This window comes from Drosophila suzukii, chromosome 3 (assembly GCF_043229965.1).
Source record: "Drosophila suzukii chromosome 3, CBGP_Dsuzu_IsoJpt1.0, whole genome shotgun sequence".
Lineage (NCBI taxonomy): Eukaryota > Metazoa > Arthropoda > Insecta > Diptera > Drosophilidae > Drosophila > Drosophila suzukii.
This window is the reverse complement of record NC_092082.1, coordinates 24372674-24397396: the sequence shown is the minus strand read 5'-3', so window position 1 is coordinate 24397396 and position 24723 is coordinate 24372674. Positions and strand designations below refer to the sequence as shown.

Sequence of the window (24723 nt, the reverse complement as noted above, 5' to 3'; positions counted from 1 at the left end):
ATTAGCGAATGATTACGGTTTCGAACGATTTGCATAACAATATCCGAAATTATCGTTTTCTTGGCTTGTTCTCTCGAAAAAAGCAATGGCAAATTGACGACAAAAGCGAAAGTTGTACCCATTATCCCAGTATCTATAATTAAAATACATTTTCACTTTTTCTCGATGACAAAAAGTCGGAGGTAAATAAACCCTGGATTCCAAAATCTCTTATCCAGCGATCGGGCATTCTGTGTTGACCAATTAATCTTCGAAGCTTAAGGAATTTCCAAACTAGATGCCAGCAATTACGCATAGGGTTTCCAATATGTTTTTTTCGATCAGACTTGGTTTACTTTCACCTGCACTTAAGATAACCGAATTACAAAGCATATCTGGCAAATAGATCTGTAGCATCTAAAGCGATACCACTGTGCCCCGAGGTTCGAGTGCCTCGGCTTTTTCAACCTCATCTCCGAGTCGAGTGTGATATGATCTCTCGGTGGCCACCACATCCACATTTCCTCTGTGGCAGAGTCTCAAAACTGGTTTAATGGCCATTCCGACAAATTCCAGCACAGCTGGCTCAGAAATGTTCCATTTGCAACTCAGTTGCTTTCCAACCAACGACACCGCCGAATTTCAAGAAGAAAGTGATCGGATGGATAGTCAAGACCCTCGATTGATTAACGGTTCTTTAGCGTTTAAACAACAGGCTCTGAAGAATGTAGCCATGTAAAGCTGAAGGCAATCGGTTTTGAATAGAGTGCTGCATGTGGGTCCGACTTTGAATTTGTATTTGGCTGCATTGCCGCGAGGCGTTCCATTTTTATTTTAAACGACTGGCCGGATAACAAAGAAAGTGAGATCAAGTCTGCGAGATCGTGGCGAAAGAAAAAGAAGCTTCGCATGTGTGCGTGGTTATTTCGAAAGAAACTTTTTTGCTTTTGGCCGCGGAACTGACAAATGTTAAATACCAATAGACCGTCGTGGAATTAAGACGCGCCATACGCCAATCGGACTTTGAAAATGACGCAAAGTGCCATCAAGTTAGCCCCACTCTGGGGGGCCTTAGTGCTTTTAATATTCCTACTCAATGAAGTGCAGTGCGGTGAGAATGAGCCAAGGCAAGCCCGCATAATGCAGTTTCTAAGTGAACCCCAGCCGCATTTCAACCACAATCGACCTCCCGGTCCTGGATTAGTGCCCAAGATAAGATCGCGATCGGATAACCCACCCCATCTTTCGGGTAACCTCGGCCCCAATAAGTTTCTGAGATCTCCGAAACCTGCGACAGTCCAACACATCATGCGTCGCGAGCAATTTGGCAACTTTCCGCAGAACGACCAGCTCAGGAGATACCAATTCGACCAGAATCAGCCAGGGAGATTTGCCCACGTGAAGGATGCTCCAGTTCTGGACGTGGGGAAGAACCAGTTCCCGCCGCAATATTTCTCCGAGCAGTATATCCATAACTTTAAAACCTCTCCGCGTTTCAATGGCAATGTGATAATGAAGGACCAGAAGCCAGTGTATGCACCCATCCAACAACATGCGATTCCTGTCCAGGCCTCTCAGTATCTGCATTATCCCAAGCTCTTTGGACAGCAGAGTCCCAGTTTCAGTGTGGTGCCCTCGCAGCAGACTGCCCTCCAGAACAATCAGTACCCGCAGGATCCGAATAGTTACTCGGTGTACGAGGACTCAGATAACCTGCCGAAACAGGGGATCAGTCAGGGGGTCAGCTATCGCCAGGCAGTGCCTCCAGCGAAAGAGTCGAAGGAGGCGCAGGACTACTTGCACTTTATGAGCACCAATGAGTATTTCCTGCCCAAGAGAGATCCCGACTACAAGAAGTTGGATGTCGAGCGTGACCAGCAGAAAAAGCTTCACCAATATCCACAGCAATACAATCAGCAGAGCCAGCAGCAACTCCAGCAGCAGCAATTGCAACACCAGCCGCAGCAGCAACATCAGCAACTGCAACACCAGCCACCGCAGCAACATCAACCACTCAAGCAACATCTTCCCTATAAGAATGCTGGCCTAGACAACTCAGTCTCCTCCAGTTACAATGAACCCATACAAGTCTCCGATTTGTTCTACCAGCAAGATCCCGCTCCAGCGAATTCCGCAGTAGTTCGCGGCAGTTACCAGGCTGGTCAGGATGTGTTTGTGGTGAAGTCCGATGGCAACAAGGCGGTCAAGCATGTGGTCTCCACTCCCATGTCGGTCCAAACTTCTACTCAGACCCCGCCAAAGAGCCAGCTGCTTGGCAAGAGCCACAAGAGCTTCACACCTGAGCCCCTGCGATTTGAGTTCACCGAACAAGATGCCATCAGGGGATCTATGAAATATACCCAATCCCCGCAGGCCAATCAGTACTACTATGAAACCGTGGCCCAAGCAGTTCGAGAACCCACCAAGTCTTCTTCTCCGATTCTGGAACAAAACAAGCCGATCAAGGAATATGGTGACGATCCAGAAGACAGTGCTGATACAGAAACTGGAAAACAGGTGAGTTCGTTTTTGTATTTGGTTATACTTATCGACTATTCGTTACATCAATTCAAGACTTATGTAGTTATCTGCCAATTAAGCATATTCAAACTTCTTGTAATAACTTTAAAAAAAACACATTAAAAAGAAAGAAAATAAGATACAGTATCAGCTACTTAATGTGCCGTTTAAAGTTAGTTTGAAATTTATTTAAAAGATGTCATTTTGTATGTATATTAGAAATTTGTAAGACATTTAGACTTAAAAACATTTGATGATTTCCACAGCAGAGTTAAAGCCTCAAAATAATCTATTGTTAATATTCATATTAATTCCAGCAAGAGGATCAGAAGGCGCCAACTGGGACGAGCTCTGCAACTCCCGACAGTCCAAAGGACACTGAAAGTTACTGTGAGAAGGTGTGCGCTAATGTGTATGATGAGAACGATGAAATAATTTGCGGATCCGATGGATACATGTACACAGGAGAAACTCAACTGCAGTGTTATTCAACCTGCCTTAACATAAGTAAGATCCTAAAACATTTGTTATGCTCACAATATTAACCATCAAGTTTTTATTTCAGGTGTGACGATTAAAAGTAAAGGATCATGCTCATAAAGCCGATTTTAAATAAAAAACTATTTATTCTAACTTAAGTTAATCTAGTGGATGTAATATTACATTTGAAACCATTTAAGTATAGTTTCTTATTATGCTCGATTTCTGTCACTGGCAATGGTAAAATGTAGGGTTTTGTAGAAAGTGAATTTGATTTTATGATAATGTATTAAAAATATCGTGCACTCATAGCTTTCCTATCTAAATATTATTAAATGTTATAAGGTGATCTAATCAAATCATTTAAAAACTATTTGTGCATGTATATTTTAACCAATATATGTATCTCAAAAAAAATTAAGTTATAAAGAACAAATTTAAAAATTGGAAACTAATTTTTATCAGTTGGAATTGGGTATATTATATTCGAATATATAAAAACTATGCACATTGTGTTATACCATAAGAATATTGGAGCTGCGAACAGCATCCGTTTACAGAACTTGTCGCATTTGTATATCTCAACCTGTTCCGAGGATTTCTGACACTTTAACATTGAATACGAAATTTGATAAGAAACCTGTTTTTTTCCATATAGCAAAAAACTTCTACACCCTCGAAAGGTTTTTATAACAAAACACGAGACTTTTAAATACTGTTACACGAGAACTAATTCTCAAGAAATCGCGGTCCATCGACATTAATTTTTTTAGACACTTTTGGGCACCTGTTATTACCTAAAAAGATATTGCAATTTCTAGCGGATACATGTGTAAGTAACCCCTTAAAACTAATGCGAATCAAGTTTTAAGTTTAGTTAAATGATTGATGATGATAACACTGATTTTATTTTATGCATCCTGCCGCCATCGAGTTTAATAAAAACAAGAGAAAACGCTATAGTCGACGGCCTCGACTATCAGATACCCGTTTATCTAGCTAACAATAAAAGCGCCAGCTATCGTTCATTCCTAGCGGCTGTATACGAGATTTCTCTAACACGCCACATTAAATGAAACCCCCATCCCTCTCGCACTCCATTGAGTTTGCTAATTACACCAGTTTACAAAAGAAAATTGATGAAATACGCCTTTCAGGAAACCTTTGTTTTCCGGTAAGATACATCTCCCTGATTAAGAAAAGGGCACTTAAAATTTTTTCTATGGTACCAATTTTTTTTAAAGTGTAAAAAACGTTTTTAGCACTTTTTTATTTTCTAACTCGAGTTGCGATAAACCGAATTCGGTCATTAAGGACTCATTTTACAGGTAATAGAATGCCCTTTAACTTTCTTATACACATCATTAAGTTCCATTCAATAGTTCAAAAGCTACACTTCGTCAAAGTTGAAAAATTTGGAAAAAAATCAAAAACGCTGGCATAAATGGCTTCTTTAAAAATACACGCGTAAAAACCGAAATTAGTTTTATGTTGTTTTCTTGATGGCTGAACCATAACGGAGAATATGCGCCATAGATCACGACAATCCGTTGGTAAATCGATTTTTAACAGATTTTTAAACGTATATACCCAAGTTCATCATTCGGGAGCAGCGGCCGTTAAACGTTATTTTAAATTTTCAGTGTTGGGGAACGTAAGAATTTGGTGCAAGTTGTTATGCATAACGTCAGTTTCTTTGCTATAGCGCTGGGCAAGCTAAAGAGTATGCGATTGCAGTTACGAGGAAATCATTTTTATATATTTTTAGCAAGGAAACTGACGTTATGCATAACAACTTGCACCAAATTCTTACGTTCCCCAACACTGAAAATTTAAAATAACGTTTAACGGCCGCTGCTCCCGAATACTAAACTTGGGTATATACGTTTAAAAATCTGTTAAAAATCGATTTACCAACGGATTGTCGTGATCTATGGCGCATATTCTCCGTTATGGTTCAGCCTTCAAGAAAACAACATAAAACTAATTTCGGTTTTTACGCGTGTATTTTTAAAGAAGCCATTTATGCCAGCGTTTTTGATTTTTTTCCAAATTTTTCAACTTTGACGAAGTGTAGCTTTTGAACTAATGAATGGAACTTAATGATGTGTATAAGAAAGTTAAAGGGCATTCTATTACCTGTAAAATGAGTCCTTAATGACCGAATTCGGTTTATCACAACTCAAGTTATAAAATAAAAAAGTGCGAAAAACGTTTTTTACACTTTAAAAAAAATTGGTACCATAGAAAAAATTTTAAGTGCCCTTTTCTTAATCAGGGAGATGTATCTTACCGGAAAACAAAGGTTTCCTGAAAGGCGTATTTCATCAATTTTTTTTTGTAAACTGGTGTTATTAATTATTGTTGGATTTTTAATGAATGGTCCGATGTATATAATATTTTGCAGGCACGTGGGTATTATTAATAAGAACAAAATCTCATTTCAATTTTTACATAATATTAAAAAATGTGGGCGGTAGACAGGTTTATCGACGTTATGGTCGATTGTGGGCGTAGCACCCTGCTTAAACAAACGTGCGCTGCACTACCCAATTCCATCTACATGCCAAAGTCAAAATTTTAGCTCTAATAATTTCCGAGATCTCAGCGTTCGTACGGACGGACGGACAAATGGACATGGCTAGATCGACTCGGCTAGTGATCCTTTTCAAGAATATTTATAGGGTCGAAAAGGCTTGCTTTTACCTGTTACATACTTTCCGACGAATCTAGTATTCCCTTTAACTCTACGAGTAACAGGTATAATAACGTCCCGTAACTGTCAGAAACATACATTTCAGTCAAAACCCTGCTCAATCTCAACCTCTCCCTTTCCTCTGAAATGTCAAAGGCTCTATTCCTATATCCTCTCTCGATATGACGATTCTGATTTTTAATATAACGTAAAACAATCGTTAAACAATTTTGGCTTAAAATTTGGCATTCCCAAATTTAAAAATTGATTTAAAGAGTAACGGCTACTACGCTGCTCAACAACGGCTAGTTAACATTTCTGCTAAATGGACACAAAATATCAGGCAAAATGACAACCGTGATCGGGGTGGCATCTCCGTCGATAACACTTGTGTAACAATAATGCGCTATCGATATATCACGAACACAAGTAAACCCAGTTGCTTTGTAAAATTTTTTGTGAAAGTAATTTCAGGCGAAATACTTTAATTTTCCGTTGTTTCACTCGCGTCCAATGCAATTGACCCCCCTGTGGTGGCGACCGATTCCCCCGGAAGACTGGCAAATCCCTTGTGCTGTAATATGAAAACCTGCTAACTCGAATTACCTTTGAACACCACAATCACAAACTGAAAACCTCGATGCGAACGGTCGGACAGTCGCAGTGAGCCCTAGTCCCCGTCCCGGTCCCGAACTCTCATCCCGTCGAGCGGAGGACTTCCGGAAGGAGCGGCGCTGAACCATGACATCATAGCCGTTGCATATGCTTCCTGCCCCGAATCAAATGTACATAAATATGTATGTATAGCCAACGTACCGCACATACGCACATATCCCTCGCGACAGAACAGAGCAGAACGGCAGAACCAGTGACGAACGTAGTGCAATCGAAACTAGTGATTCATGGAAAGCGAACACCTCGGCCTCCAGGAGACGGCGGCTCTTCCTCTTCCGCCCAGCTGTAAGCGATATTTCAGACGACGGCACCCAACAACGACCATAAGTGGGTGGGATGGTCACCCCTCCGGCCCAGCCCCTGCCCCTGCCATCCCCTCCAATAAATACTGCCGGAATTTAACCTTGGATCCAACCCCTGCCCTCCAGTACTCATCCCCCGCCTTGACTCTCATTCCAGATTAAACGTGGTGGTCTGCTGCTGAAAATCTTGCAAAATTGGACAAACCCTTTGCGACTTTGTACGACAACAAGAGGTCGTACCTGCGAACCGTGCTCGGAAGGGAAGCGCCATCAGCGAAGATGGTACTACCTCCTGCACCACGCAACCTCAAAGGTGGGTTGTAGTTCCAGTATGGAAGATCTCTGGTCATTTCATGATACACATAGTTTAAAGTGTGTAAAGACCTTAAAATTTATTTCAATAATTGCAAAAAGGGTCGAAAGTATATAAAAAAAATAATTAGCCTCCTAAGTACTAGCAATGATAGTTATAAAATATGAAGTTCTCCTTAGGTAAACTTTGTCCGAAATACAGATTCACTTGTTATTTATTATAAGAGAGTAACTGTTGAAACTATCGCTGTAAGCTTTTAAAACACAAGTCAGTTTACGAAATCTGGGAAAATGAAACCGCCTTGTTTCCGATAATAAATAATTATAAACAGTTCATTAAGGAAAATTTACCGAGAATTACTGAGCGCTTGCTTTACAAATTTCTAATTCGTTTAATTGTTTTGTTATTTTAGGAATACCTCCATTTCTAGCGAGGAGCAAACTGTGCAGGGAGCTAATATACAAAAGTCGGGACACCGTTCGTTTAATAGGTCTGCCTCCTCTAGGCAAAACCCGCACCCGACATCAAAACTAAAAGACACACTGAGCAGGAAGCCCAATCGCAAGCAGGACGCACTTTCTGCACACACGAGCACCAGCAGCACCACATCGATCCAGTCATCACCCATCGAGCCAGCTTCCTCTCTGCCCACGCTGCACACCACGCATACACCACCGGCTTCCAGCAAAAATAACCTTTTTGTGCGGGTGTTTCGACGCTTTTCAAGTAACTCCATTTCCGGTAAGACGTCGGTTAGCCCCAAAAACGAAGTCGACGTACCGAAAGTCAACGATAACAACAACGGCACTCTGAACAAAGAGCAAACGACCGATCTAGAGGTGCTTTGCTCTCAAGACAATCGGAGCAGGGAACACAATGAGGACAAAATGGATGGCAAAATACAGCCTGCAGATGCCAAGAGCAACCAGAAAGCTGGTGTAGCTTCGGGCAATCCTAAAAAAGACAAGTCGGCTAAGGGGACGTCGCAAGCGGTTGTCTCAGACACCAAGAAAATGGAGGCAAGGAAGTCCTCCTCGGACACGGTAATAGAACCGTTGATCAAGCAACAGGCCCCACTGCATTCGTCCAAGACCACGCCCACGACCTTGACGGCAAACTTCGTACAGAACATTCGATTCGTGCGCAAAAATGTGGAGCAGTCGGGCAGGAACACAAATCCTCTGCAGTTCGTCGAGCTTGAGACGGAGTTTCCGCGCGACTATGATGACAACATTGAGATGCTGTCCCGCGAGGCGGAGCACTTGGAGGAGCAGTTTCGCACGCCTACGCGGTCGAATGCAACGGATGCCACTTCCCATCAAGTGGCCGGCATTATTGACAACATTATTACCGAAGCGTCACGAAGTCTTACAATCGAGAAGACTGAAGACGATGTGCCATTGAAGTCCTCCACCAAGCACTCGAGCGGCGTCAAGCGCGTTGGCTTCCAGGTCGAGGAGAAGGACGATACCGAAAGTCAAAGCGAAAAGCAGCCAAAGAGCATCGATGATACAGCCAAGAAGTCGGAGAGCGCCGAGGTTAGCGCAGAGGAAGTTACTGTCACTGGTTCCTCCACGGATGCTTCTGCATCTCTGCTACCTTCCACTTCGACGGTGTCCACCACCTCGTCAGCCACATCGATCACCAAGAGCAAAAGCGATGAGGATGATGACCCGGTGGCTATGTCCCCGTGCGGCCGTTTTTTTAAGTACGACAAGGAGGTTGGACGCGGATCCTTCAAAACTGTCTACCGTGGTCTGGACACGTTGACGGGCGTTCCAGTTGCCTGGTGCGAATTACTGGTAAGTTTGGAAGTGAGATAGATGACACGCTTTTCTTGCCAACTAAATGCCTTTTAAAGCTATAATAGTCAAAGGCAACATATGTCGAATATTGCATGAGTATGTTTTTAGAAAGATAATTGAATCAAGAATTTTGTCTGTATAAGCTTTTTATATAGGGTCCTGACAATATGAGTAAGCATTAGTTAACTTAAATATAATACCATTGCAGAGAGTATTATGATTATATAGTATATATTTTTTATATGCATCACTACACGAGTTGATCTAGAGATGTCCGTCTGCCCGATTCTACGCAATCGAGTCTCTCAGTTTTAAAGCTATCGGAATGAAACTTTCCAAAAAGGTACAGACCGAGATTTCAGAATTTAAAATGGTATGATATGGCTTAGGCTGCAAAGGTACATCAACTTCGGTTTCCCGAAGCTAGCTTCCTTACTTGTTTTTTATGCGATTTGTACAATTTTATTCTGGTTTTTAGGACAAGCAAGTAAAGAAAAGTGAACGCACCAGATTTCGCGAGGAGGCAGACATGCTAAAGAAACTTCAGCACCCAAACATTGTGCGGTTCTATACATATTGGGAGTTTCCCATCGGCCGCAAGAAGAATATAGTACTAGTCACCGAACTAATGTTATCTGGAACTTTGAAATCGTAAGCGTATACCTTGCTTCGAAATGTTAGCTTCAGAAATGTGAACTCTAATTTACTTGCAGCTATTTGAAACGATTCAAGAAAATACACCCAAAGGTATTGAAGTCATGGTGTCGCCAGATCCTAAAGGGCCTCAACTTCCTGCATACTCGTCAATTTCCTATAATTCATCGTGATTTGAAATGTGATAATATTTTTATAACTGGCACCACTGGTAGTGTTAAAATCGGCGACTTGGGCCTGGCAACGTTGAAAAACCGCTCCCATGCGAAATCTGTGATTGGCACACCGGAGTTCATGGCCCCGGAAATGTACGAGGAGCACTACGACGAGTCGGTAGACGTATATGCCTTCGGCATGTGCATGTTGGAGATGGCCATCTCCGAATATCCTTATAGCGAGTGCAAGGGTCCGGCGCAGATCTACAAGAAGGTGATCTCGGGCATAAAGCCAGCTGCCTTGGCCAAGGTGGAGGATCCCAACGTACGAGACATCATCGAGCGTTGCATTGAACTAAAGAAGGAGGATCGGCCCAGCTGTAATGAACTTCTAGAATCGGAGTTCTTCGACGAGGACATCGGCATACGCGTGGAGCCCACTGCCTCGGAACAGTTCCTTTCTGATCCGAGCATCAGTATCATCGAGTTTCGACTGCGTTTTATGGACCCAAAGAAGCGATCGTCCCGACATAAAGAGAATGAGGCGATCCAGTTCGAGTACAACATCCAGCACGATGAGTACGAGCAGATTGCGCAGGAAATGATGAAGGAAAATATTATATCGGAGGATGATTCTCGTGCTGTAGCTCGACTTCTGAAGGTGCAAGTTGTATCGTTGCTTAAAGAGCGTGCCCAGCGTCAAACTCAAATCAAGCTGCAAAACGAGAAGTCACGGTTGGAAAAACTAGCATTACAAAAGCAACGTGAAAGTTTGCCGACCAATGTCGACGAGGATGAGGAAGAAGAGGAGGAGTCCGAGGACGAGGAGGATGGCGTAAAGTGGAATCAGCGCCTGCAGCTCAAGTATGACCTGCTTAACACTGATTCAGAAACTAGCCTAGCTCTCTCCACGAACAGCGTCGAGCCGCAACAACTGTCCGCGCGCTCGAACACTTCGATTCCGAACAGTGGCATACAGCAACCTGTTCAGGTCCCTGGTCCTGTGGCCGTTCCCCAGTTGATCTCGGTGCAGCCGCAGGCTATCCCCTCACCGGCCATTCCCATGCAACAGAAGCCAACCGTGCACTACATTCAAACCCCGCAGCTGGCCTCGTATCAAAACTCGAACACGACAATGCAGGAGATGGGCAACAACCAGGTAATCTCGCCGACGGGCAGTCAACAGATCCAACAGCAGCAACCCATTGCTGCGCCGACGGTCAATCATCAAATCATGCCGCAGCAACAAGTCAACCAACAACAGCAGCAGCCTCAAATATTGCAGCAGATGCCTCAGCAAGTTCAAGTTCAGCAAGTGGCCCAGCAACAACAAACTGTTTTGCCTCCGCAGCAACACGAACAGCAGCAACAACAACAACCAATGGCAGATCAGCAAAAGAGCCAACAAATTCCCTTGCAGCAGCAATTGCAGCAGCTTATGCACACCAACGTGCAAGCACCGGATCTGTCGCAGCAGCAACAAATGGCTCAGAAACAGGCCCAGCAATATTTTCAGCAGCAGCAACAACCACAAGCTCCGATTTCTATGCATCCAAATCAGCTAGCACAGCAGCAGCAGGCTTATGCGATGCAACAGGCTGGCCAGCAGCAAATTCAACAACAGATCTTACAGCAGCAACAACAGGCGGCGGTCTTACAGCAGCAACAACAGGCAGCAGTCTTACAGCAGCAAATGGCCCAACATCAACTGCAGCAACTCCAGCAGCAGCAGCTTCAACAACAGCAGCAGCAACAGCAAATTCAGCAACTCCAACAACAGCAACTCCAGCAGCAGCAGTTCGTGCAACAGCAGCAATATGCTCAAGCCATGCCACAGCAACAACATCAACAATTAATCGCGGTGTCGCAGGTGATGGCACCGCAGCAACATCAGCCACCCATGCAGATCCCAGTTCAGATGCAAATTCCACCCACTTCAGTGGCTCCTACAATACAGCAGACTTACAACCAGCCACCACAAGTGACACTTGGTGATCCCCAACAGCAACAACATGCAGGGTTCTCGGCCATACCTCCGCAGCAAACACAATTTGTGCCACAACCCACACAGCAACCAATACAGTTGTCAATGCCTTTAGAGCAGCAATTGCAGCAGTTATTGCACAGCCAGCCGCCCCAGCAACAACAACCCCAACAGCCTATAAGCCAACAGCAGCAACAACCTTTGGTTCAACAACAGCAACAACCTTTGGTCCAACAACAGCAACCTTTGGTCCAACATCAGCAGCCACCCCAGTCACAGCTGATCCCTGGTGTTCAGCAGCAGCAACTACCACAGCAGCAACCTCAAGCAGAACAACACCCACAGATTTCTTCGCAAGGCCCTGTGCAACACGAAAATGTGCAGCCAATACAAGTTAATCAGGAATTAGCTGTCGCAACGGAAACCATTTCTGTTAATAGTACCCAAGCAAACCCTGAAGGTGCACCCAAAACAGAAAATCAGACATCTGCAGATGCGGAAAAGCAGCTGAAACAACAGGCCACGGGAACACGTTCCCAAAAACCAAGACGCTCTAACAGGAGCGGCAACGAAAGGATTCCGAAGCTAAGTGTTACCAGTGTGGACGAGGGCAGTGTCATAAACTGTCACATGGAAAACAAACTTAAAACGATTACGTTTAAATTCGACATAGGAGATGTTAATCCGGTTGAAATTGCCAATAAATTGGTAAGACAAACTTTTATTTCAAGCAATACTGAATCATGAACTATTTTGCCTTTCAGATCGCCCAAGATTTGCTTTCTAATTGCCAAAGTACAGTTTTTGTGGAAATGATCAATGAAATTGTAGACCAAGTCAAACAGAATCCTAATCAAATTCCTATACCGACCAATTATCGCCGCAATATTGAAAAGGTACTTCACTATCCCAAAATTATTTCCACAGAAAATTCTTTCTTATTCAATGAAGACCGTTCTTATGAGGCCCTAGGGTTCCTTAAACGCAGAGATGGATACTGTTTGTTGGACGAACAAACACTGATTAATGAAATGATTCACCGAAGAATGAACTATCTTTTGAAAGTATAACATTACATTTATAGCCCTTCCTTCCTGTGCTTCTATTGGTGATAAAAATCATCATGCCGGCACCAATTTTCACCAAAATTTAAACATGTTTTAGTAGTCCGATCTTCAAGCATCACAAACCATTTTTCACAAATCAATATAGTTCTTCATATCTGAGATATGATATTATTGACGAATAAAAAATGACTTGATATATATCAACGCTAAATTAGTCCGATTCCTTCCTTTTCCTCTGAAAAGCAGCGATTCGATATCAAGAAAATGATGCGAAACGATTCCGTAAAATACTTAACTAAGCGATTTTATTATCCATATCACAAAATCCATGTTTTTTGATTGTCTATCCCTACTATAACAAAACAGGTCCGACACGCGTCTCTAACTCGACAGCGTTCCACGTTTAGGTCACACCAAAGACATAGATCTGTAAGTGTTGAGTGCACTGGGCTTATGTAAACACTTATTGTTTTCCTAGCTAAAATGTTTCTTTAATTACCAGGATTTTCCTTTATTCTTAGAAATAATTCTGAAAATTACGTTTTGAATTTTTTATATAATTTTAACTACATGATCTTTCTTAAAATGATTTATATTAAGACTTTTCAGAGACATATACAAAGCCCGAACCTATGAATGTCCATGGTCCGATATTAAAAACGTACATTGTGCCCATAATCCAACTAAGTAGTCCACTAACATAGTCACCTATCCAGAATCAGCTTCATACCTTTAAGAAAGATTTCCTAAATCGTAAAGAAGAATACATTTTTAACGCCTTCCTTTCCTTTCAACCAGAAGTGGCAAACTGAATGCTAGTCAGGTTACGGACATCATTACTCTGTTAATTAATGAAATTTATAACTTCTTAAGGTTCCCAAAAGAACTTCTTTTTAAATATTAGGAAGAAAATGTCTAGATATTATTTTTTAAAGCTTTATCTAGGAATACTATTAATTTTCTTTTTCTGCTCCTTTTAGACTTAAAGTGGACCTAATATATATTTTGTTGTTTAAGTTTCCCTTTTGGTACATTTTTTTAAAAATAATTATGTATACGCACTAGTGACTTGGCTTGACTTCTTTAACTCACATTTAACTAACTTATTTTAGCGGGATGAAACCGCCAGCGACATTACAAAGATGTTTGAACCCACTATCCATGGTGTTGAAACTCTGCCTTCCGGCGGAGGAGGCACCGAACCGTCGAACTCCAATTCGACGTTTGAGGCCAAGCCACATGTATCCAACACAGCCAATGCGCAAGAAGGCCAGGTGAATGTTGGAACCCCACCCACAACCACTTCGACCATGTCTTCCTCATCAACCGCATCGAGGGATGCACCCAATAGCAGCAATGACGTGACCATCGGATCGGGTTCTGTTTCCCGCAAGACAAGCACGGCCTCGGAATACACTTCGCTGTCGATTGACTATATGCCTGACAGCAACATTACTCCAACTGGTCCGGAACCACCGCTCGATGATGCTAAGGATAAGTCACTGATTGTGAGCCAGAAGCCTTGTTCCTTTGCTATCGCTAGAATGCAAAAGCTTTTGGAGTCGACCGGTGGTGGTGCTCCCCGTAGCCTAAATCTGCCTTTGAATCGTCACCTAAAGATTCAAGAGGACCTAAAGCATACTAGAAGCCTTGACGACTTAACCGCAGTGAAAATAACCTTTGACATGCCCAACAAAACCGCTTTGGAACCTTTGGAGAACGCGCAGCAAGCTTCGGCAGTTGAAGCCGAGAAGCCAAAAGATAAATCCGCACAGGCACTGGGAAACCAAGGAACCGGAGCAGCCAACACTCTGGAGCAGCTAAAGATAGAACTAGAGAACATAACTCATGCCCACGCCTTTGCCTCCGCGGTGGTGGCCTCGATCAATAACAGAGCCCCCCACCAAGCTTCCCCAGCACCAGCCATGTCCTCACTGAAGACTTCATCTGGACAACCACAAGCACAGGAGGTAATTTAAAATATCGAAATGTATAAAAAAAAAAAAAAAAAACTAGAACTATTAGTAGGGTTGAGTCACTTGAATCGATTGACCTGAATTGTGATCATTAATAAGGAATTCAAGTCGACCTTGTTTTTCTAGTCACTTAAAAAATATGAAAAATACTTCTTATAATGAATGAATTTATTATTATACTTTCGATAGGTAAACAAGGCGAATAACGGAGCAGGGGCATCAGCACCTTCAGTGGGTCAGAATACTCCCACTGCAGCTTTGACATCCGCCAGGGGCTCTGGATCCTCCGTCTACAATTCACGTCGCACTTCCATCGACAACAGCATGGGATCCGATGTGCACTTGCACACTGCCACTAATCTTGAAGGGACAGTTAGTAACTCGGATCCGACTCCAACTGATGCATCAGTTGGCATCACCATCGGCACGGGTCACGAGAAGCAACTTTCCAAACAACCCAGCTTGGAAAAACCATCGACCACTTCCATTTCGACTAACAGCAGTGATCCTCCTCAAAGAAATCCCAGCAATGGATCAATTAATCAGAACTCAATAGCAGATTTGGAAAAAAAATTAGCAGCCTTGCGAAATACCGAAAACGCTGAAGAGGTAAATATTAAAAACACGAACTTCTGTTTGTTTTAAATGTGATTACTCGCTTATTTTAAACTTCTTTCGTTTTCAGTCTGCAACAGCGACATTGTCTGTGGTTCCTAAACAAATTGAAGAGGTCGTGAACCCTAGCGCCCGTAAAATATCGCGTTTCAGTGTCAGTCGAGTACAGGAGCAGAAAACTTCAACCGGTGTGGAGGAACCTGCTCAAGGTCAACTAAAGATCGACCTGCAGGTCGTAGGCCCTGGCGGCCAGATACAGCCCAACAACTCGGTGCAGAACGGTAGTGTGGTTAATACTCCAACTGAAGTTATCAGCTCTCCCATTCAAAATGTTCCGCTGGCCATTAACGGAATTCAGTTGATATACCAACAGCCCCAGCAAATCCACCAGTTGCCTGGAGGAACCTCCACTTCTACAAGCGGAGCAGGTGCTCAGTGCATAGTCGTGCCTCAAGTTATTAATCAGAATGGCACCCACATGCAACAAATGTCTAATCTTCAGCCACAGCAGCAACTTGTGCATCCGAACATACCACAACAGCCGCAGCAGACTCCACTTAACGGCCATCAGCCCATGGTTAACACTCACCAGCAGCAGCCACAACAGCAATCCATACCGATGCAGCCGATCCAGCCGCAACAGCAGCAAAATCAAATGCCTCTTATGTCGCAACAACAGCAGCAAATCATGATGCAACAGCAACAGGGATCCCAGCAGGGATCGCAGCAGTATAACTTGCCCACCACGCAACAAACTCATCCGCAGCATCAGTTCATCCAGACGCAGCCCAACCAGCTTCACTCGCTTCCGCCCCAGGTGGTGAGCATGGCCCAGGGAATGCCACATCAGCTTCCACCCATGCAGACAATGTCGGCTCAGCAGCAAATGATCTCGCAACAACAGCATCAGTTGCAGATGCAATCGCACATGCAGCAACAAAATGTGCCGGGAATGTACAACCAGCAATCCGGAGCTCGTGTGGCCGCACCACAAAATTTTCAAGGTGCCGTTCCAAATCATTTGCTACAACAGTCCCCTCTGATGGCATCCCAGCAGCCAGCACAGCCCATGCAACACGTTATGCAACCAATTTTTAATGCAACGTCTGGTGAAGGTAAACCATTCAATATCTTATTGTTTCCCCAAGGACACACAATATATATTTTTCTTGTTTACCCGCAATTGCAGTTACCGAAGAGCCTGTATCTCTAGCAGCTACGCATCCACACTTGTTACCGAGTGACATACAATCCGTAAGATCAAGCCAAATACCACATTTTTGACTTGCAATAAAATCTGGTTTTTCCTACAGGACATAAAGCACAATTTAGACTCGTTGGTAAACCAATTGTGCAACACGCGCTTGGGTACTAACCAGCACCAACGGCTGTTGCTGTTGCGTCAAAGACAACTCATCGAAGAGGACGAGCTGCGTCTAAAACATTATGTGGAATACGAAAAGTTTCAAAAGGCACTGCGCCAATGTAAGTTTTCTTTATGATACTAGAAAATAAATGCTTATTCCTATATAATTTTTCAGCTATTAGCACAAACGTTCCAGCGACTGCAGCTTACTATTCAGCAGCAGCAGCACAGCTTCCAACTAATTTGGCAGCTCCTGCTGCTCCGTCCTCATCGAATCCGACATCCACTAGCTCCGCAAACACATAACTTCGCTAAATGTTTTGCTTCATGCACCTTTGACAAGCCATACAACAGATCTACTCTATGTTCTCGGCAATATAATTGGCTCGAGTGTGAGGACGTGGATCTGGAGGTAGATTTTAAGTAAAAAGTTGTCGAATGTTACGGGGTTGTCTGTAAATATTAGTCAAACGCTTCTTGTTGATATGCCATTGTTTTATATTTTTCTTTCTGTTTCACTTTTAATTTAAAAAATCCTAATTTCCGATCTTGGCTTTCGTTTATTTGTTTAAAATAAATATTAAATTTTTGTATGAACTTTTTAAGAAAATTGTACATTTTATTAGTAAAAAACTGTAAATAAACATTTCGATAATGTAATAATATAACAATGCATATAGAAATATTATATATTAGTCATCATTTATTCAAAGTGATGTATACATACTGCGTAGTTACTAAATAAATAACTTATTACCGAACTGTTTTATGAATATTACTTACTTTCCAAGACAAATATTCCCCGTTAAGGAAGGCAACCAACTTGAATGCAGTGAATCGGCTAATCACTAGTGATTTTGTATGAGAGGTGGAGATGAATTCAACTTCAACATTTCCTACGACTGCACAAAACTGTCAAAAATTTTCGCCATTTTATTATTTCCAGCACCTTCCCTCCATTCAATTTAATTTTTCAACGCCATTACCTTTTTTAGTTTATTTTGTTTTTAAATTTGCTGCTCGAGGGAAAATCGTAACTTATACTAACAGGGGTCTTCGGCAACATCAGGGGATTTTGTGTCCTCATCGCCCTCCCCTAAATTTCCAGGGGTTCAGAAGGCTACATTAATAGACATCTAAAATTAAAAAAAAAAAAAATTTCAAAATACATTACGAGACAAGAATGTATAAAAACAATTGACCGAAAGTAACCCTTATTCGGTAAAAAGTGGTTATACTCTTGCAGAGAGTATTATGATTTCAGTCAGAAGTTTGCAACGCAGTGAAGGAGACGTTTCCGACCCCACAAAGTATATATATTCTTGATCAGCATAACTAGGCGAGTCGATCTAGCCGTCTGTCCGTCCGTTTCTAATGAAACTATTCTCTCAGATTTAAAGCTATCGGGCTGAATCTTTCCCAAAAGTCTTCTTTCTTTTGCAGGTATTATATAGGTCGGAACCAGCCGGATCAAACAACTATATCTTATAGCTCCCATAGAAATAATCGGCAATATAAATTTTTAATTTTTATTTTTGGTGTTTCTTAACATATAACCTCCTACGCTTGGAAATAAAATTTTTTAATTAGTTCTGAATTTCATATCATATAGCCGCCATGGGAACGATCGGAAAATTGGTGGGAAAATAATATGAAACAAATTATTGCTTCGATGTTTTTTGACATATTATCTTATACTATTGGGAATATAATCTTTTGTATTTTTAAATTTAATAATTATAGCCGCAAGGGTATGCAAACTTCGGCTTGCCGAAGTTAACTTCCTTTCTTGTTTTTGTTACTTTCTGCCCCTGATAAAACTTAACAAGGCGCGGACAAAAATTGAAAACTTTTTTTTGTCTTCTTTTCAAGTTGGCTAAAATTAATTGCTTTCGTTTTTGAGGAGGCCCATCACCAGGTTGACCTGAAAATATATTAAGATATTAAAAAATAAATATTGTGGAACGCTTAAGTTCAAAGCCTTGACTATGAGATTTCTGTTAAATTTATCTACTTTCAGATTGTATCAACTGTGAATCATTTAGATAATTGGATTCTGTAATATTAGCTCTTTAATCAATCAAAAACGCTTCTTTGGAAAATTTTTTGAGTAATACCAGCGTATACAGGTAAGACATATAAGTCTAGAAAAAGTGGTTTTAAAGATTAACTTTTTTGGCTGTAAACTAGTGTAATAGAAGGAATTGGAGAGTTTTAAAAAGATCAACGAAAAACTTACCCTTGCTAAACAGGGCCCAAGCATAGGCAACTTGAAATCATAAAAGATAGTTTATTGTCGGTCTAGTCCCTTCTCGGTACCATTTAATAACTGAGTAAACATATAATACACCACTGAGGATCATTAAAAGTATAAATATTGCTATTGTTTGATTCAGCACTTTTTTCTTATCTGCAGCGGAAAGTCAAAATAAACCAGACCCTTTAGTTTATTTATTCAGTTTATTGCGTAGCCCTTCTCTTTCTGTATTATTAAATTACGCAATAAATGAACAAGACACCACAGCATAAGCGAGTCCACGGGGGCGATTTGGGAGGTAAAATCCCCTCCTGTAGTAAAAATGGTTAGAAAATTTAGAATTTTTAAAACTTAAAACTATTTTTTTTTAAACCGCCCAAGAACCAAACTGTAGGCTACTGCTCCAAAAACTTTTGCTGATTTTGCTTGATTTATCAGTTTTCCGTTATCTGCACACATTTCCTTCTAGAAAGACAAAATACGAAAAATCTGAAACTTTTTATCAGGGTATATATATGTATACTTTTTATTGAAATAAAACCAAATACAATGAAATACAAATGCTTCTTGTTGAAATAAAGAAAATCATTTTGGTATTATAAAATGCATAGATGATTAGTTTTTTTTAAACAAGTTATACAACTGAGAACCGTTGTCATATGAATAGTATTGTTGTAATTTTACGAAAAGAGTGCTAGCGTTATTGCGACAGATACTTAGTTCTCGTTCGTTTAGACGATCAAATATATTGTGGCCGTCGGCTAAGAAGAAATCCAGTCTGCCAGCATTGAGGCGAAGTAGCAATTTACCCCACATCTCCACCAACAAAGGACCTTCGTCGCGTTGCCAGTTAACACTTCTGAGTTCGTGAAGGAGCACGGTTTTTAGCATGTAACTGGACAAATGCGGGAAATCGGTGCAATTAGCATCGCGTAATCCCTTCATGAGACGCAATACGTTCTTCATATTGTAAGAGCCCTTCATCACTTCGCGTTCCCAGTGGGGGGCACACACCAAAAAAGTACGATCGTCGGAGCTCCTCGATTTCTTTTGCGGAATGGCGAACCAGGGATGTTCGCTACGCACCTGGTACGAAACCGGTGGATCAGCCAACGGCCACTGAGAATTTTTAAACTCGAAAGCCGGCACTAGATCGAAGGATATAATGCGATTTCCGCACTTGGCCTCAATCGAATGGGCGCAGCCGTGTCCCTCCAATGTATACGACACAGTATATGTATTGCGAGTCCTGCTACTGCGAAGACACAGAGTTGGATTGAACACCTTCTTGAAGATACCACGCAACCAGCCCTGAAGATTCTGGCGACAAATGTAGCTACCAGACACGATCGGTGAATGACTTCCTCCAGGTGCATACAGCAAGACAAACCCATTTTCATCTCGTTCCGGGGTGATTTGGAATGGGAACTTGAGCTTTATGTGCAAATCAAATTCATCGGGAGTCTTCAACTTGACGCGATCCAAGTAACTTCCTGATGGGGTTGATAGAAAATTATAGATAGAAATATACATATTTCCAGGCTTATACTAAACATACCAGTTAGGCTCAGGCCGTCAAAGGCACTTCGAAAAGTTGAGTCCTCCTTTTTCAGCTCCTCAATCACATGGTTTTGAATATCTACAGCGTCCATCGTGTACTCACAACGATCTTCGTCAGAAATTTGCAAGTTCTTCAAAATGTCTTTGATTTTATTCTGGTTGCTCATGGTTGCACGATTTATTCTTCTTCCAAACTCAAGTTAAACTTTCTAGTACATTCAGAACTCGACTGTGCTCGCTTATGCTGGGACTCCCCTTTTTACTATGCCTCGGTCTGTTAAATAACAGCACTTGATGAGAAGCTTTCTGTTACTTACAGACTGTAAGTACAGTAACAATAAAAGCTACATTACCAGCTACTACCACCTCAAAGAAGTCTGGTTATACCCGTTACTCGCTATAAATGGGTATACTATATTCGACAAAAGATAGGGATATTAAGATATTAAATTTCCTTTCCATTGATGCCAAAGCTTACAAGAAGTAAGTTCAAATTATGAGTATATTTAACTTATGTTTCGTCGAAATACTTAAGCCGAGCAGTGTAGATAACGATTTTCGATCCATAAATGGTTATATTCTTCACCTTTATTATCAGTTGGTTTGTTCTAGCTGCAAAAAACTTGTACTTAGCACAAATTATGTATTCCGTGAAAAAAGAAAGAGTATAGGCGCATTCCACATAAATGCGTACAGAATGTAAATTTTCGGTGCATACAAGCGCACTCCTCGGTACATCTTACTTATTATTATTATTATTATTATTGTTATTTTTATTTTTATTATTATTATTGTTATTATTATTATTGTTATTATTATTATTATTATTATTATTATTATTATTATTATTATTATTATTATTATTATTATTATTATTATTATTATTATTATTATTATTATTATTATTATTATTATTATTATTATTATTATTATTATTATTATTATTATTATTATTATATTATTATTATTATTATTATAATTTTTTTAAATATTAGTATTGTTCTTATTATTATTTTTTGTACTGTTTTTATCTTTATGTTCGGATGCACATCAAAGCAAGGTATTTATATACATAATCGACTATGCAAAACGTTATTAAAAACTATATTTTCAATAAACTAACATATGTAATAATCATTACATTTTAAAGAAATAAAACTTTTTTAAAAAATTTATTTTACGAAAATTATTACGTTACATTACATTGAATTATTAAATTATTACATCATTAGACAAAGCAACAGGTGCAATATCCGAATAGTTTGTATCACACAGTCACTGCCTTTTTATACCCTTGCAGAGAGTATTATGATTTCAGTCAGAAGTTTGCAACGCAGTGAAGGGGGCGTTTCCGACACAAAAAAGTGTATATATTCTTGATCAGCATCACTAGACTAGTCGATCTAGCCTTGTCCGTCCGTTTCTACGCACACTTGTCTCTCAGTTTTAAAGCTAGCGGTTTGAATCTTTCCCAAAAGTCTTCTTTCTTTTGCAGGTAGGATATAAGTCGGAACCAGCCGGATCGGACAACTATATCTTATAGCTCCCATAGGAATAATCGGAATTTTTTTTTTTTTAATTATATCTTTGGTGTTTTTAACATATAACCTTCTACACTTGGAAATAAATTTTTTTAATTAGTTCTGAATTTCAAATTTAATTTTATCAAAATCGTACGAATATATCATAAAGCTGCCATAGGAACGGTAGGGAATTTGGTGGGTAAATAATGTGAAACAAATTAGAGCTTCGGTGTTTTTTGACATATCAACTTATACTATTGGGAATATCATTTGTGGTATTTTTAAGAATTTCGAATTGAATTTAATAAAAATCGGACGACTCTAACATATAGCTGTCAAAGAAACGGTCAGAGAAATAATGATTTTTTTTAATATCACTGAAGCTAGCAACAATCCTTAAAAATGCAACATGGTGTTACTAACATTGATTTCTTATAACTGCAAGGGTATACAAACCTCACCTTGCCGAAGTTAAATTTCTTTCTTGTTATGTATACGGTAGAGAACGAGGAGAGATATTCCTTATGCCCACGTAATGGAAACCTTCCGACCGTAAACAAAAAGCAACCAAGGCCATTAAAGATCTGCCGCATAAGTTTATTTTCGAGAAATCAGGCGGGTCCTTTCAGTTTCCAGTAGACCTTAAATCCATCAGGACCACCCAAATTATTTTATTTTAAACTTGAGGAAGGACCTGACTTTCGCACTGATTCCTCCAAACATAATCACTAAGCGATTTCTATGGCACTTCCGATTAAAGGTTTCCAGTATTATGTTTCTGAAAGATTCTCTGCCTTTAGCGTAATGGCAATTAAAAAACGTATTTTAGGCAACATTTTTTTACATCAGTCATCAGATCAATAACAAACAAATTTATGAATAGAAGTCGTTGGTAAACACTCACAGCTTTAAGTGTAAATTTACTTTATTATAAGTTTCAATCTTCATTTTAAGACACTCGAAGTAATGGGAATGGTTGGCCTAAAAAGGCAAGGCAAACTTTACATTTTTCGCACGTACTGAATTTAAAAATATGTGTTTATCTATGATTTTCTATAAGGGATTTGTCCAAAGCGTAATTGCTAATACAATTTATTTTATGCTTCGAACATTAAGTTGAAATTAATAATACAGAATGTAAGAACATCCGGGGTAAAGAAACAATAACAAAACAAGTGAACGAATACAATATGATTAGACGGTGACATCCATGGTGTTTTTGATCTCATTGCCCCACTCGCGGGCCATGATCATGATTTCGTTCATGCTCAGTTTGGGTCCAATCAGGGGGTTCAGCTGCGTCATGTAACAGCACAGCCAGCTGCAATGGAAAATGTCATTGATGGATGAGTCTTGCGATATGGGACAAGAATGGCTGCCCGAGGGCGTAGTTATTCGAAGTGATTGGGCAGGTGCCCTGTACTTACAACAGCCAGCATGTTACTGCGGTTAGCATCAGGCAGCATTGAGTCACCCTGGAAAAGTTTAGTTAGTAGCTGTCCTCGCCAGTTAAGTAAACAGCTTACCCCTTGTTGGGACCTCGGGCAAAGAAGGGGCAGATGATACCAATGAAGGCCCAAATGCTGGTGATAACGATCGGTGCCACCCACTCGGAAACCATTTTGCAGGCTCAAAGGACTCGACGCGAAGTGTTTTGGGGCGAAATAAAAAGAAAAAGGTGGACAATGCGATCACGGAACTTTTTCTCGAGCAACGAATATCACATGACGGACATGTCCCATGCAGCAGTGCGACCGTGGGCATCTATCGCTCGAATCCGATAACAGAAAATGGTCACCCTGAACCCCCTTCTGAGGGTTCTCCACCACTTTTCGAGTTTCCTCCAGTATATTTCTGGTTTGTTAAAATGGTTAAAACATTTCGAATAACATTAATATTATTTGTTTCATTATTATTATATATAGATATATTATTATTTAACCTACCAATAAGACTTAAGATTTTTAAGAGACAAAAACATAACAATATTTTGTAAGCGTCAAGAAAATGAATTTTTGGTTTATAATATAAACTAGGGCCTTCTAAAACTTTGTAATGATAAAATGTATGGTTTTCAATAATGCAAACGCCTAGGGAATACCATAAATATTTGTTTGCAATAGTCACGATGACTTTTCGTGATGACACGGTGAAAATCACGAGCCATGTCCATCTCAAGAATCGTGTGAATGTCAAATCGTGAAGAAGAAGCATTCTAACCTTACAGCATTGATTTTCGCCAGCGTATTTTCCAAAGAAGATTGTGAAAATGTTCCAAAACAGCGCTGCCCGCCTCCTGGTCCCCGCTATCCGTAGCGCCATGCAGAGCCGTTGCCAGTCGGTCGTTTCCGGACCACCGACCCAGCACGTCTCCACCGCCGTAAGTTTCAGATGTTGCATAACGAGGATGTGAAGTCCCAGTTGTAAGGAAGGGATTGCTAAATTCGATTTTGACTTGCAGGAGAAGGTGATCCTGGGCGGCGGCATGTGCGCTGCGTCCCTGTTCATTCCCGCATGGGTGCTCTACCACATCCGGGACTACAAGGGCGACAAGTAATCTGGATCCGTAACTCCACATATGTAGTTAATACACCTGTAAAGTAAAGAGTGTCGATACAAGAAAAGTGGCCCTAAAAAAGGGAAATAAACTATAATGTATTGAGCCACAAACGGAGTTTGTTATTTATCGTTGTTCATGCAGCCCTCAAAATGTGAGTGAACTATTAAGGGCGTCACTAGTCAAGAACCCATTGTGTAGAACCAAAGTCGACTGCTCGGCTTTTCTATAAAGTTATGG

The 24723-nt window shown here is 40.8% G+C and overlaps 5 protein-coding genes across 6 annotated transcripts; 3 read left to right on the top strand and 2 right to left on the bottom strand.

The window, feature by feature from the left end:
- Positions 1 to 517: 517 nt before the first annotated feature.
- LOC108006898 (probable basic-leucine zipper transcription factor I) lies at positions 518 to 3423 on the top strand. The gene is made up of 3 exons (XM_017070487.4): positions 518 to 2496; positions 2817 to 3006; positions 3065 to 3423. Exons 1-3 carry the CDS (start codon positions 1009 to 1011, stop codon positions 3097 to 3099), a joined length of 1713 nt encoding a protein of 570 aa, XP_016925976.4. The 5' UTR covers positions 518 to 1008; the 3' UTR covers positions 3100 to 3423.
- A 3953-nt stretch (positions 3424 to 7376) lies between these two features.
- On the top strand, positions 7377 to 17347 carry Wnk (Wnk kinase). 2 transcript variants are annotated; one of them, XM_065865073.2, is made up of 11 exons: positions 7377 to 8766; positions 9248 to 9420; positions 9483 to 12270; positions 12327 to 12458; positions 12996 to 13058; positions 13742 to 14599; positions 14795 to 15214; positions 15291 to 16335; positions 16410 to 16474; positions 16534 to 16705; positions 16762 to 17347. In XM_065865073.2, the coding sequence occupies exons 1-11, from the start codon at positions 7852 to 7854 to the stop codon at positions 16890 to 16892; spliced, it is 6762 nt and encodes a 2253-aa protein (XP_065721145.2). In that variant the 5' UTR covers positions 7377 to 7851; the 3' UTR covers positions 16893 to 17347. The 2 variants fall into 2 exon arrangements, with proteins under 2 accessions (XP_065721145.2, XP_016925984.4); XM_017070495.4 differs by lacking the exon at positions 12996 to 13058.
- Positions 17348 to 19339: 1992 nt separating this feature from the next.
- LOC108006881 (cyclic GMP-AMP synthase-like protein) lies at positions 19340 to 20649 on the bottom strand. Its single transcript, XM_036816107.3, has 2 exons — positions 20402 to 20649; positions 19340 to 20336 (listed from the first exon to the last, which is right to left on the bottom strand). Exons 1-2 carry the CDS (start codon positions 20568 to 20570, stop codon positions 19459 to 19461), a joined length of 1047 nt encoding a protein of 348 aa, XP_036672002.3. The 5' UTR covers positions 20571 to 20649; the 3' UTR covers positions 19340 to 19458.
- A 2184-nt stretch (positions 20650 to 22833) lies between these two features.
- Positions 22834 to 23693, bottom strand: VhaM9.7-b (Vacuolar H[+] ATPase M9.7 subunit b). The gene is made up of 3 exons (XM_036816095.3): positions 23453 to 23693; positions 23354 to 23401; positions 22834 to 23247 (listed from the first exon to the last, which is right to left on the bottom strand). Exons 1-3 carry the CDS (start codon positions 23545 to 23547, stop codon positions 23121 to 23123), a joined length of 270 nt encoding a protein of 89 aa, XP_036671990.1. The 5' UTR covers positions 23548 to 23693; the 3' UTR covers positions 22834 to 23120.
- Positions 23694 to 24087: 394 nt separating this feature from the next.
- COX8 (Cytochrome c oxidase subunit 8) lies at positions 24088 to 24596 on the top strand. The gene is made up of 2 exons (XM_017070471.4): positions 24088 to 24306; positions 24388 to 24596. The coding sequence occupies exons 1-2, from the start codon at positions 24196 to 24198 to the stop codon at positions 24481 to 24483; spliced, it is 207 nt and encodes a 68-aa protein (XP_016925960.1). The 5' UTR covers positions 24088 to 24195; the 3' UTR covers positions 24484 to 24596.
- Positions 24597 to 24723: the final 127 nt, after the last annotated feature.